This window comes from Chaetura pelagica, unplaced genomic scaffold (assembly GCF_000747805.2).
Source record: "Chaetura pelagica isolate M959 unplaced genomic scaffold, ChaPel_1.0 scaffold271, whole genome shotgun sequence".
Taxonomy (NCBI): Eukaryota; Metazoa; Chordata; class Aves; order Apodiformes; family Apodidae; genus Chaetura; species Chaetura pelagica.
In genome coordinates this window covers 1,650,505-1,664,559 of record NW_009952106.1, presented here as the reverse complement: position 1 = coordinate 1,664,559, position 14,055 = coordinate 1,650,505, and the positions used below count along the sequence as shown (strand labels likewise).

The window sequence follows — 14,055 nt, the reverse complement described above, 5'->3', positions numbered from 1 at the left end:
CAGAGCCGAAGGTAGCGCTGCCCGTGCGCTATGATGCCCTTTGGTGGGATGGCTGCCCGGCTGGAGAGAGACCGCCTGAGGGCCGAGGGGGTTGGCCAGCACGACAACGCTGTCAAGTACCTCAACCAGGACTATGAGGCCCTCAAACAGGAGTGTATTGAGAGTGGCACCCTCTTTAGGGACCCACAGTTCCCAGCTGGCCCCACTGCCCTCGGATTCAAGGAGCTGGGGCCGCACTCCAGCAAGACACGGGGGGTGGAGTGGAAGCGCCCGTCGGTAAGTGCTGGGCTGGCTTCTCCATGGGCTGGGCTGGCGTCCCTGCTCTGCAGTGTCTGCACTGGTGTGGCTCGTCCAGCTGCAGCCTGGCCCTGGCCTCCTCCTCTTGGTTCTCAAAGTCCCTCAAGTGCTTTATAGCCCCCCTTCCCAGGGGCCTAGAGCAATGCCCCATGAGTGTCTGCTTAGAGAAGCATCATGTCTGGCAGACCCTGCTTCTGGGCAGCAGACTGTGGGCTTTGAAATGGGTGGGCTATGTCATTGCTTCTAGGTGTTGTGGTGTGGATTGTGTCACCCTTGGTCACTGGGGCTTTGGAGGGTGTATATTCCCTGGTGCCATCAGGGGAATGCCATTAGTCCATCTGGTTGTGTCCTCCCGTGGCTACAGCAGAAGATCTTGCCGTGTATTACTGTGATGGCCTTGGGGTTGCAGTCAGGCAGATTTCCCTTGCACAGGGCAGGTGGAGTGCATCTCCTGAGGACTGGATACCCTTCCTCTTGAGTCACAGCTGCAGTGAGTTCCAGCCTGCCAGGAGACCAGGACCTGCCAAGATCCAACACCAGCATCTGATTCTCTCCTCTTCCTGCAGGAATTAGTGGATGACCCTCAATTCATTGTTGGTGGTGCAACCCGGACAGATATCTGCCAGGGGGCTCTGGGTGAGTGCTGGAGCTGTGTCCCTGGGCCTTAGTATGGAGAGCAGCATCTGGGAAGGGTTGGCATGGCTGGAGAAGAGTTGTTTCTGTAAGGCTGAGGATGGACCAGCTTCACAGCACCTTTCATTTTCATGCCAGCTTCTGCACAACCATCTCTGTAGGAAAGGCTCCCTTCCCACTTAGTGTGGTGGAAACTGGAAGGTGGGTGACCCCCTGTGCTTCCTGGTGGCTCTAGGTTAGGGGTCCATGAGAATGGGTTGATACGTGCACAAGCTGACCATGGTCAGAGGAGATGTTGAGTGAATCCATGCTTGACACACACTGACAAAAATGCCAGGGGCTGCTCCAGAGAGCTCCCTGCTTTGGTAAATGGTGAGCAACGTGCTGGTCATGACAAAGTGCTTGCAAAACAATGCAGTGTTGCAGAAGGGAATAGAGAGGAGAGCCATTCTCCAGGGGTGTGTCCTAAGCCAAAGGCAATGAGACACGGAGAGCAGTGTTAGTGGGTTGGTTAGGCTGGCAGGGCTGGCAACTGCGATTTCGTGGTCATCAGAACCAGATCTGGGTACTACCAAGAGCATTGTCCTGATCTGGATCAAGTTGGCCACTTGACTGGAAGTGTTGTGTATCTTAGGATACTCTGGTTTCAAGACTCATCGCTTTAAATACATCCAGTAATTGGAACAAACTCGAGGTGGTAATTGGAGCACATAATGGCCCAAGAGCACCACGGTGGTGTTTGACTGGTCATTAAAAAGCCTGAAATGCCATTTCGTCAAACCAGGTACAGGTTTTCTAGGCTCAAGGCTAAGGTGTGACAGGCTGGAATGGCAGAAGAGAAACCAAGGCAAATAAATTAAAGTGCAGTGCTGGCCTGGAGCAGCACTTGTGGTTAAGAGCATCTGGAAAGAAAAGTGCGGTGATGTTCCTCGCAATTTGAGAAGCTGGAGCAGCAGCGTTAAACCTCTCTCTTGGCAAAGCCTTCTTTTAAATGCAGAGTGTAGTTCTGCTGCAGAACTCACTGAGATGTGGGGGCACTCACAGGAGTGCATGCCAGGAGGGTCTAGATGAACAGCTGCAGGAGGGGGCTGCTGATGCTGGCTGTAGGCGATGGTCCGGACAGAGGTTCCAGGTCAGGAATGCTGCTCTCCAAGACCGGCTGAGCGAGCCTGGGTGCCTGACCTCTGGCTGTTTGCTGGACCCTCTCCAGTTCCTACACAAGCTTTTTTGTGCTGGGGACCCGCAAACATTTGCAAGGGTAGCGTGCCATGGGCTCCTACACATCCACCACCTCTAGCTAGGGAGGCAGCCAGGGCTCACACCAGCTCCCTCTCCTTCCCCAGGCGACTGCTGGCTGCTGGCTGCCATCGGCTCCCTCACGCTCAACGAGGAGCTCCTGCACCGCGTGGTGCCCCATGGGCAGAGCTTCCAGGAGGACTATGCTGGCATCTTCCACTTCCAGGTGGGCTAGGAGCTCCCAGCCCTCTATGGCTGGTGGGATGGGGGCACCCCTCTAGGGTGGGGATGACCAAGTCGTGTGATGTTCCGAGCTCACCCCACTCTCTCCTGACCCCCAGATCTGGCAGTTCGGCGAGTGGGTGGATGTGGTGGTGGATGACCTGCTGCCCACTAAGGATGGGGAGCTCCTGTTTGTCCACTCAGCAGAGTGCACTGAGTTCTGGAGTGCTTTGCTGGAGAAAGCCTACGCCAAGTGGGTACCCCCATGGTGGGCACGTGGGCGGGTGAGGGACAGGGCACCTCACGGTGCAGGGCAGAGGGGAAGGCATCTCTTCTATCCCTGTCCCTGCTTGTGCCGGGTGCCTGGGGAGCAGCAGTGTGCTATGTCCTTGTCACCCCTCTCCCTTGCTGATGCTCAGGCTGAACGGCTGCTACGAGGCGCTGTCGGGGGGCAGCACCACCGAGGGCTTCGAGGACTTCACCGGGGGGGTGGCAGAGATGTATGACCTCAAGCGGCCGCCGCGCAACATGGCCCAGATCATCCGCAAGGCGCTGGAGAGGGGATCCCTGCTGGGCTGCTCCATCGACGTAAGTAGTGAGCTGGGATGAGCCCGGGGCTCTGGCTTGGCCATGGCCAAAGGGAGGCCTCGCAGTCCGAGATGGTGCCAGCAGTCCCCTTGCTGAGACAACAGGTGGGAGGTTGCTTCTTTCCCCTCTTAGCAGAGCAACCTTTCCACAGCCAGCATGGCAGCCCAGGGGTGCAGTGTGTGGGGCTGCAGCCCAGCTGCTGGGAACAGGCTGCTTTGGATGGAATGGGGATGTCCCTCTCAAGTGTGGGCTATTGTCTGACTATAGCTTTGGCCATGTCTTATGACAGCATCTGAGAATTTTCTGGGGTGAGGTTTTCCATCTGTTCCCTCTCATTAAGTTGTTTTTATGCTTTCTGAACTTTGGGTGGTTCCCTGATGGATCTTCAGGGTTCTCTGGTAGGGCAACTCTCTTTAAATTGCCCTCAGCCAGCAGCCTTGGAGCACAGGGAGCTGCTGCAGGCTGCTTCTCTTGGCTGGAGCAGTGCAAAGCAAGAGGAGTTTCCAGGCAGTGAAGGGAAGTGAAAGGGTAGGGATAGGGCTACATGAATTGGCCTGAAGTTACAGCAGGGGAGGTTTAGACTGGATATAAGAAAGAGTGGTTGAGTCACCATCCTTGGAGGTATTCAAGAAATGTGTAGATGTGGCACTTCAGGGCATGCTCTAGTAGCCAAGGTTGGGGATTTTTGTGGTTGTTTTTCGGTGGAGTGTGTGTGGTTGGTTGTGGTTTTGGGGGGGAATTTTGGAGGGTTTTTTTGGTTGTTTTTTTATGTGCTGATGGTTGGACTCATTGATCTCAGAGGTCCTTTCTGACCTTGACAATTCTGTCATTCTGTGAATTCAATCACATTTACTTGAGATTTGCACATTCTCCTTAGATCACAAGTGCCTTTGATATGGAAGCAGTGACCTTCAAGAAGCTGGTGAAGGGCCATGCCTATTCTGTCACAGCCTTCAGAGACGTGAGTTGGCTAGATGGTAATTTAATAGCAATAAAATAGGCTGGCCAGTGGCATGAGCTCAACCTCCTGTGTCTGGTGTCTGGCAGGTGGACTTCCGGGGTCAGCGGGAGCAGCTCATCCGCATCAGGAACCCCTGGGGTCAGGTGGAGTGGACTGGAGCCTGGAGCGATGGGTGAGTTGGACAGGTGGGATGTCAGTCCCACCACTGGCAGGCCAGTGGGCACTGCAGACATGGCATGTGAGAGCATGGCACTGCCCAGGGGAAGTTCTCAGCGTGCAGTGCCCTTCATATCGTAGAGGGGGCAGCTGAGGGCCAGCTCTGAAATGCTCTTAGTTTGCCTTGAGTAGTCTTCATCTAATTGTGTCTCTCCTACTATTCCAGCTCCTCCGAGTGGGACAGCATTGACCCTGGTGACAGGGAAGAGTTGCAGCTGAGGATGGAGGATGGAGAGTTCTGGTGAGTGCCAGAGCAGAATGCTGCTCTTTTTCAGCAGCCAGCCTGGGAAAGAGCAGAGGAGCTTGGGAGAGATCCTGCAGTCCTACTTCACCTGAAACACATGACCTGCCTTTATGAGCTGGCTTTCCAGCACTAGAGAGCCTGCTAGTATTTTCTCATCTGATGTAGTTAATAATTTTCCTGCCTTCAAGGAACTTCAGCCCAGCTAAATGCAAAATAAACATCCAGGAAAGGCAAACATCTCTTCTCCCCCAAACCCAGCAGTGGGCTTTAAATGAGCTATAGCTACCCAGGGTAAAATATATTGCTGTCACGAGATTCTTCCAAAACACTGGCTGGGTTCAGAGCTGCTTGCACTCTCCTTCCTCCCCCGCAGCAGTGCCCTGGCCTCAGCCCCTGCCTGCTTCCCACAGGATGTCTTTCCGGGACTTCATGAGGGAGTTCTCCAGGCTGGAGATCTGCAACCTGACCCCCGATGCCCTCACCAAGGATGAGCTCAGCAAGTGGCACACACAGGTGTTCGAGGGCACATGGCGCCGGGGGAGCACTGCTGGGGGCTGCAGGAATCACCCAGGTACCTCTCACCTCCATCTCTCCACCCTTTCTAGCATGATGAAGCCGGGTGTCTCATCCTCGTATCTTCTTCCTCCCAGCGACGTTCTGGATCAACCCACAGTTTAAGATCAAGCTGCTGGAGGAGGATGACGACCCTGGGGATGATGAAGTGGCCTGCAGCTTCCTAGTGGCTCTGATGCAGAAGCACCGGCGGCGGGAGCGGCGTGTGGGGGGCGACATGCACACCATCGGCTTTGCCGTCTATGAGGTAACCCCTGCCCACCCCTCAGCTGCTTCCTGCCAGTCACACCTCAACCTGGCACCCCAGTCCTCGAGGAAATGTTTCCCATCTGCTTTGTCCAGTCTGTGGCTTAACATCCCCTGTCCTGTGCTCCCTGCAGCTGTAAGGGATGGGGACAGGTACTGGGATTCTGATATTTTTTTCCATTTTCTCTCCTCCCTGCAGGTTCCTGAAGAGGTATGTGCTGAGCTGCTGGAGCCTACCCCCTCTTGGAGGGTACCAGAAGAGAGATCAGGAATGGGTTAATGCACATGATGCGCACCCAGTGCTGTGGGTGCTCCCACCATGCTGGCAGTGGCCAGAGTGCTAATGGGTACTGGTCACCTTCATGTGGGAGGGATGGTTCCTGCTGGGAACCGTCAGGGATGTCTTGCTTGATGGGGCTGCCTTCGATCCTGCCGCTCCCTGTGCATCCGCCCCTTGTTGCAAGGCTATGGTTCACAAGTGCATCCATTTCCCCAGGCCCAGGGCAGCCAGAATGTGCACTTAAGGAAGGACTTCTTCCTGAGAAACCAGTCGCGGGCACGGTCTGAGACCTTCATCAACCTGCGGGAGGTGAGCAACCAGATCCGCCTGCCCCCCGGCGAGTACATCGTCGTGCCCTCCACCTTCGAGCCACACAAGGAGGCCGACTTCATCCTGCGGGTCTTCACCGAGAAGCAGTCAGACACAGCGTGAGTCCCTGCCTGGCCAGAGGAGGCCCTGTGTCTGTGAGCTGTGGGACATTTCCCCACCACGGGCAGCCTGCTGGCTGGGGACCCCACTCATCGAGTTGTTTTCATCCCCAGGGAGCTGGATGAGGAAATCTCAGCGGATCTGGCAGATGAGGTAGGAGCTGCCTCTTTGGTGCCGTTGGTGCTGAGGTTCTGGGTCTTGGGAGGGCGAGCTGCAGGCAGGAGGTGACTTCCTGGGTTTGGGATGTCTCTGGCTGGAGAGGGGCTGGAAGGGTTGAGGTGACAGGGATATGGGAAGTAAGAAAGATGAGAAGAACAAAGAAGAGCTTCCCTTCCCAAAGAGTTTGGGTTTGTTGAGCCTGGAAGGCAGGGCAGAGCCCAGGTTTCATCCTTAACCTCTTCTTTCTGGCCTGTGTCACCCTAGGAGGAAATAACGGAGGATGACATAGAGGACGGCTTCAGGAACATGTTCCAACAGCTGGCAGGGGAGGTGGGTACAGCTCTACCAAGCTCTGGAGGGCCCTGGCCCAGGTCGGGGGGAGATGGGATCCCTAGCTGAGAGAGCTTCAGCCCACCCCACACTCCCTCAGTCTCATCCTGAAGACAAGTCCATCTCTGGCACGGCTCAGCCCAGCTGCACCCAGGGGTGGTGTGACAAGAGCAGATCTGGGGAGGGGACATCCATCTGTGGCCCAGACTTTTCTGGGAATGCAGGAGATGCAGTGGCACCCTGATGTTTTGTGACTAAGGCAGAGGTGTTTAGACAGGAGGGGGGGAAAGGCCACAAGTGGAGCAGAGTGCAGGCAAGTTGTGCTGCTAACTCTGCTCCTGCTGCAGGACATGGAAATCAGCGTCTTTGAGCTCCGGACTATTCTGAACAGAGTCATCGCTAGACGTAAGCGCTGCCCTTCCTGCCCCTTGCTCTCCCTGGCCCAGGCCTGCTGAGCAGGTTGGGTTTGATGCACATACTCAACCTCCTCTGTACATCGTCGTGCCCTCCACCTTCGAGCCACACAAGGAGGCCGACTTCATCCTGCGGGTCTTCACCGAGAAGCAGTCAGACACAGCGTGAGTCCCTGCCTGGCCAGAGGAGGCCCTGTGTCTGTGAGCTGTGGGACATTTCCCCACCACGGGCAGCCTGCTGGCTGGGGACCCCACTCATCGAGTTGTTTTCATCCCCAGGGAGCTGGATGAGGAAATCTCAGCGGATCTGGCAGATGAGGTAGGAGCTGCCTCTTTGGCGCAGTTGGTGCTGAGGTTCTGGGTCTTGGGAGGGCGAGCTGCAGGCAGGAGGTGACTTCCTGGGTTTGGGATGTCTCTGGCTGGAGAGGGGCTGGAAGGGTTGAGGTGACAGGGATATGGGAAGTAAGAAAGATGAGAAGAACAAAGAAGAGCTTCCCTTCCCAAAGAGTTTGGGTTTGTTGAGCCTGGAAGGCAGGGCAGAGCCCAGGTTTCATCCTTAACCTCTTCTTTCTGGCCTGTGTCACCCTAGGAGGAAATAACGGAGGATGACATAGAGGACGGCTTCAGGAACATGTTCCAACAGCTGGCAGGGGAGGTGGGTACAGCTCTACCAAGCTCTGGAGGGCCCTGGCCCAGGTCGGGGGGAGATGGGATCCCTAGCTGAGAGAGCTTCAGCCCACCCCACACTCCCTCAGTCTCATCCTGAAGACAAGTCCATCTCTGGCACGGCTCAGCCCAGCTGCAGCCAGGGGTGGTGTGACAAGAGCAGATCTGGGGAGGGGACATCCATCTGTGGCCCAGACTTTTCTGGGAATGCAGGAGATGCAGTGGCACCCTGATGTTTTGTGACTAAGGCAGAGGTGTTTAGACAGGAGGGGGGGAAAGGCCACAAGTGGAGCAGAGTGCAGGCAAGTTGTGCTGCTAACTCTGCTCCTGCTGCAGGACATGGAAATCAGCGTCTTTGAGCTCCGGACTATTCTGAACAGAGTCATCGCTAGACGTAAGCGCTGCCCTTCCTGCCCCTTGCTCTCCCTGGCCCAGGCCTGCTGAGCAGGTTGGGTTTGATGCACATACTCAACCTCCTCCTTCTTCCTCAGACAAAGATCTGAAGACAGATGGGTTCAGCCTGGACTCCTGCCGCAACATGGTCAATCTGATGGATGTATCCTCTTGGTGCTGCAGGCAGGGACTGGCTCCTCAGGCTTCTCTGCGGGAGCTCAGGCTTGGGCTCTCCAGCCATGCTGAGTTGGTTCAACTAGAGGAAGAAAGAAAGGAAGGGGTCCTTGTGGCTTCAGGGCAACCTGCCCTACAGCCATGGGCTTTAGCAGCAGGGTTTTTTTAAAGATTAATCATTTCCCCAGCTTGCTTTTGACCCTGGCTCCACTGCCAGAAGGCAGCCCAGCCCCACTCAGGACTTCAGCCTTCCCCTCTGGGAGGAAACTCCTGAGGGCTGTTGGGTTCCTTCCCCCAAAACTATCCTGTCCAGTGTTTGAGGATAAGAGGTATAAAGTGACAGGAGCAGTGTAAAGTGACAGGAGCCATGGCCTGTGTTTTTGCTTGCACAAGGACATGCAGCTGAGGGGTCAGCTGAGGGCAGAGGACCACCTCTGAGTCCTTCTGCAGCCTGGCTCTGCAGCATCCCATTTTGCTGCGGGCCAGGCAGTTTTTGCTCCGAGGACACCTCAGTGGGTGTGCCTGCTACAGCAGCAGCACAGCTGTCCCCGGGGAGTGGCATGGCAGCTGGTTTCAGCATTCAACTTTTCTTGCTGGGCTGCAGGCTCTGATTTTGCTGATTCTGCAGGACAGAGAGGGGAAGTTGGGGGGAAAATTGGGCTGGCTGAGCATGGCCTGGCTTTTCTTGCCTCAGGTGTCTAGGATCTCTTGGCTTTGCTTTTACACCACTCCCTTTGCTGGATGCTTTCTCCTTGACCTTCGACTCCCCAGAAAGACGGCAGTGCCCGCCTGGGGCTGGTGGAGTTCCAGATCCTATGGAACAAGATCCGGAGCTGGCTGGTGAGAGGGAGTAGGGGGGGGTCTTGGTGCACTGCACAGTAGTGGTACCCCTCCTGCAGCAGTGGGGTGACGGGACAGCCAGGGTGGAGGCCACAGGAGAGCCTGCCTTTCACATCCCCCATAATGTTTTTGCAGACGATCTTCCGCCAGCACGACTTGGATAAGTCAGGCACCATGAGCTCCTACGAGATGCGCATGGCTCTAGAATCAGCTGGTATGTCTGGAGAAGGATGGGGCTGGGGAGGGGGCTCCTGCTGTCAGAGCTTTGTCTCAAGTAGCTGGAGAAGAGTTCAAGTAGCCTATATTGCCTGCTTGGAGTCAACCTGTCAGTGAGATGTGGCCCATGTCTGCAGTGAGTTCTCTCTGTCTCAGCCATGCTAAGTGCTGGAGCCTTGGCATTAGGGACACACATAAGGTGGTCCCAGCCTCTGTCCTCCTCTGACCTGCAGGGCCCTGTCGTGGCGAAGCAGGGTCTTGGAGTTGACCAGTGGGCTAACTAGTTACGTGTTTTCCGGGAGAGCATCTCCTCTGCCTGCTGAGGCTGGACTCTGTGTCCTTTCTTCCATGGATTGGTGGCCTCTTTGGGTGGGGACGTGGACTTTCATAGTTACATCCTCCTCTCCTGCCTCCCTAGGGTGCTGACTGTCCTCTGCCTTGCAGGTTTCAAGCTGAACAACAAGCTGCATCAGGTGGTGGTGGCTCGCTATGCAGATGCTGATATGGGTGTGGACTTTGACAACTTTGTCTGCTGCCTTGTGAAGCTGGAGGCCATGTTCAGTGAGTGCCAGTCCTGGGACAGGGAGGGCAGGGACAGAGGGACACATTGCTTACCCTGCTTTTGTGCCCCTGCAGGGTTCTTCCACAGCATGGACCCTGAAGGCACTGGCACCGCTGTCATGAACCTGTCTGAGGTGAGAGCTCAGCCTAGTGATGAGGTGGGCACAGAAGTGGGGTGGGAGACAAAGAGACAAGGCACTGAGGTGAATAGGGCATCAGGGGTGGGTGGTAGAAAGCCCTTCAGCCCCCTGGGTAAGGAAAGAACCCATAAAAGATCACAGTGACAAAATGTGGTTCCTTCAGGCTCTATGTTGGAGGGTTATCAAAGTGGACACGTGAGGGCATGCCAAAACTGCACCAGCTCCTGCTCATCCCTTCTCCCTCTCTTTCCCAGTGGCTGTTGCTGACGATGTTTGGCTAGGAGCCACGACAGATCCACTGCAGCTGGGACACCGCAGGGGGGGCAGGCCCCTTCAAGTGCCTCCCCTTGGATCTGTGGACACAGGATACTCTTCCTCCCTTGCTCCATCCCTGGCTGAGCCACTAGCCCTGCCTCCTGGCAAGCATCATGCCACCGTCTCCAGTGGGCCAGGGGTCAAGGCAGGCAGGGCATGCCCTTCTCCTCTTCTGGGCTGGGCTTCTTTCCACTCCCCCCTCCTCTCTGCCCACCCCAGAACAGGAGGAGGGCAAACAGCATGGAGTACCTGTGCATCCCTGCACCAAGCTTGGCAGGAGTGAAGGAGCAGGATAGGGGCCAGCTGTGGAGCAGGGAGAGGCAGGAGCTGCAGGGGGAAGAGATGGGGGACTCGCATCACTTGCTCTAGTGCTGCCCCAGCCCTGCTGGCATGTGTTGCTTGTCTCTGCGCCCATGCCTGGGAGCACCAGCAGGTTCTGCCTTGCCCAGGCAGAGGCAGTGGGTTCCTGGGGGTCCCCAGTGGCCTTCTGGGAGAAGGAAGGACCATACTCTTCTTGAAGTCCTTGCATTGCACTCATCACCACTAAACACGACCAAAGTGTGGAGCCCGTTGGCTCTTTCTGTGTGGCCTTCAACACACCCCTCCCATCTCCATGCCCTTGTCTTTGCCCCACCACTATGTCAAGCCCTGCAACTTAAGCACTGAACGTTTGGGGGCTCCCCTGCCACCCTGTAGTGCAACAGAAGCTCCTCTCTTCCACATGGGCACACAATGCCACTACCATCACAGCGGGTTGGCCTCTGCTGCCCCTGTTCATGGCCCACAGCGCCCAAGAGGCAGTGCCCACCAGAGAGGAGGGAGTGGCAGTTTGGGGCGAGGGAGAGGGGGGTGTTTTCCTGCACACAGTTGGGATTTTCTCCCCTTTCCCTCACCCTCCCACACTGTCACACTCCTTTTCCCTTGGGCTCCTTTGCCCAGTGCGGATGGACTCCAGTGCCAAGGTATCTGTGCTTCTCTGTGCTCCTCCGCTCCCCTCACCTTCTTCTGGGGCAACAAGGTGGCTCCAGCTTGGCAGTGGGTGATGGCCCATCCTTTGCCCTGTAGAAGCAGGCAGTTAGCTTCCCCCAGACCCCTGTCGTCACTGGAGGATGTGCCTGCAGCAATAACCACTGCTGCCCACCCAGCAGCTCCCCTTCCTCACCCCGCTCACTGCGCACTCCGGGAATAAACCAAGATCTGTTGGATGTGTGGCCTGGGCAGTCACTTGGGGTTCACGTCCTCCCTCTCTCACCACGGCCTGGGCTAGGGGGCATGAGATGCAGAGCCAAGTCTAAGGCATCTTGCTTGCCCAGCCTGGGGTGTGGGTGGTGGAGGAGCACCACCAGGTGCAGGTCTTGCCATGGGGATGGGGGGGTTCACGTCTCCTAGGGTTTTATAAAACTTTGCTCTTATTTTGCAGGGGGATTTTGGCACTGGCAAAGGGGCGGCAGCACCATGTAAGAGAGGTGTAAGGGAGCACTGCTTTTCAAAGCAAGAGCAAGCAGCATGCTGTTAGCAGGGCTGTTGGGTTATTCCAGGGATTTTTCAAGTGGAGGAAAAGCCAGTGCTTGCTCCCCAGTGTTGGAGGTACGAGGACTGTGTCACTGCCAGGCTGGGATGAGGAGGCTGGAACAGCTTCTCCTCAACCTCTGCCCAAGGGACGTGGGTGCAGCCATGCTGCTCAGCTGGTTCTGGCCACAGTGTCCCAGAGGCCTCCCTGGGGCATCAGTGGGTGCCTCTGCCATGCACTCAGATGGAGTAAAGGGTCACTGTCCTGTCCCCCTGCCATACCAGGGGCCCAGCAGCAGCTGAAGGCTGGGTTTGGCCCAGCAGATGTGGTGCTGGGGCAGATGATCATTGCTCAGTTTGCTGCAATGGCTTAGCCCCAGGGGCAGCACTGCCTTGCACAGCCCCTTGCCAAGGTCTTACCTGCTGGTGGCAGAAATGGGGTCTGCTCATAAACAGTGCTGTCTTGGGGGAGCTCAGGAGGGGGAAAAGTGCTCGGGTAGGATGGAGTTAACCATGGAGTAGGTGGGAGGCAGCCTGGAGATGGACCATGGAAAGGGACCATATCAGGTTTGTGACCCTGGATAGGGGCCTCTGTTTCTCCCTGCTTCCTTTGAGGCCATACATATTACAGTTGGAGGCAAAAGCCTTCCAGGTAAAGGACAGTGGAGGGCCAGGTGGTGGGTCTTTTCACAGCGTGGCTCAGAGCAGAACTTACTGTCAGCATGTGCACCCTTGCCTCTTGCTGGCATCCCAGATGGGCATCACAGCCCAGATGGCCCCAGGGGTGCTCAGCATTTGGAAGAGGAGTGTCCTTCACACCTTATCCCTCCCTGCACCTCAGTATCCCTCATATGGGTGTCCGATGGCAGTCCAGCTCCCTGGGACCAGTCTCCTCACAGTAGGGCAACACCCAGCTCTGGGGCCAGATGACCTGGCTCAGAGCATGAAGGGGAGCTGAATTGCTCCAGCAGGAGGGAGCACCTCCTCAGCCTGCTGTGTCTTTTCCAGAAGATGCTGGATGGAGATGGGCTGCTTGCACTTGGCTTGTGGCTATCTGTGAGCTGAGCAGCCCTGTCTGAGGTACCTTAAGGCTTGCCAGCCTGGGCTCCCTGCTTCTCTGTACTACCCCAAAGGCTTTGGGAAATAAGGGTTTGGGTGTGATGGGACACAAGGGCAAGCATGCAGAGCTGTCATCCGTGTCCCAGCTGTGGGGCCATGTCCAGCACACACAGGGCTGATTGTAGGGCGCAGTGATGTCCTGGCTTTGGGATGACAGGTGCCCCTGGCATAGACTTACCAGAAGCCCCTTCCCCCCCTCCTTCTCTGCGCCAGCTGGCAGATCCCTTCCCTCAGTGGCCCTGGCAGCTGGCAGGCCAGGATCAGTTTGGGGACAGCAGGTGGGGGGTCGCCAGCTGCCAGCTAATGCCATGGAGAGTAGCCTGGCTTGTCCCTCTCCCTGAAAAAGGGGACAAGGAGGAGGCCCAGCAAAGTCCTTGAATGCTGGTGTAAGCTGAGGTGCAGGAGGTGGCTGGGGGCCAGATGTGGCCAAAACTGCTCTTAGCGTAGGGTTAGTCTTGCCATGTCCCACAGGTCTGCATTGGGTGGGAGCGCACAAGGTGGGCAGGCAGCATTGCTGGGTGCACAGCACCACTGTTCCTGCTCCCCAGTATCACAGCATCCCCTCCTATACCCCTGTGTCCCTGCCTCCTGCAGCCTGGAGCTGCCTGCTCACCCCAGGGGTCCTCCTCCTCCTGCCAGCTGCTCACATCCATCATCCAGGCACAAGAGGGGGGCAGGACCACAGCCTGGCCCCACCTGGCCCTACCAGCTGCCCCGGCAGCCGGGCACTGGTCCTGTATCCCCCTTGGGCTGTGCTTCGTTCTGCCATGGGCCCGTGGCCACAGGAATGTCATTCCCACGGGCACAAGGGGCCTTTGTGTGAGTGGAGTCAGCAGGCTGGGCTGTGCCCCAGCCCAGCATCCCCACTGGGGCTGGGGAGAGCCACAGCTGAGGGTACGTGTGTGGGCAGCAGCTGCCACCAGCACAGCCTCACAGCTCCCAGCCAGGCTCAGCCGTGTCTCCACTGCTATAAGAGCTGCCAGGGATAAAGTCCCCCTCCCCATCCTCCTCCTCCCTCTGGCACCAACAGCCAGGCAGTGGGAGCATCCTGCAACCAGGGCAGGGCTGGCACTTCCTTGGTGAGCCTCAGCACACATACCAAGGGATGCCGTGGGCTCGGCCACCCCAACGGGTGTGGGAAGGCTGGAGATGTGGGGTGGGGGCCAAGAGCACCAGGCAGCAGCTGCTGGCTTTGGCTTTCCTCAACAGCTGCCATCTCAGCGCCAGCAACAGGGAATGTGCATGGGCTGGGGCTTTCCAGGGCCTGGCCACGGTGCGTTAAACAAACTATTTAT

The 14,055-nt window shown here is 57.0% G+C and overlaps 1 protein-coding gene across 1 annotated transcript; it reads left to right on the top strand.

Moving 5' to 3' along the window:
• Positions 1-10,325, top strand: CAPN11 (calpain 11). The gene is made up of 21 exons (XM_010006089.1): positions 1-276; positions 864-933; positions 2,274-2,392; positions 2,508-2,641; positions 2,808-2,976; positions 3,854-3,937; positions 4,024-4,109; positions 4,320-4,394; positions 4,808-4,968; positions 5,048-5,217; positions 5,416-5,427; positions 5,713-5,924; positions 6,039-6,078; positions 6,349-6,414; positions 6,762-6,819; positions 7,985-8,049; positions 8,832-8,900; positions 9,036-9,114; positions 9,561-9,677; positions 9,753-9,811; positions 10,072-10,325. Exons 1-21 carry the CDS (start codon positions 31-33, stop codon positions 10,096-10,098), a joined length of 2,118 nt encoding a protein of 705 aa, XP_010004391.1. The 5' UTR covers positions 1-30; the 3' UTR covers positions 10,099-10,325.
• Positions 10,326-14,055: the final 3,730 nt, after the last annotated feature.

Excerpts from the sequence above, each read along its gene's own strand:
- CAPN11 (XM_010006089.1), top strand. The coding sequence starts at position 31 with ATGATGCCCTTTGGTGGGATGGCTGCCCGGCTGGAGAGAGACCGCCTG. Across the intron at positions 4,969-5,047 it reads GGGCTGCAGGAATCACCCAG|CGACGTTCTGGATCAACCCA; the intron begins GTACCTCTCACC and ends TCTTCCTCCCAG. Across the intron at positions 6,079-6,348 it reads CAGCGGATCTGGCAGATGAG|GAGGAAATAACGGAGGATGA; the intron begins GTAGGAGCTGCC and ends GTGTCACCCTAG.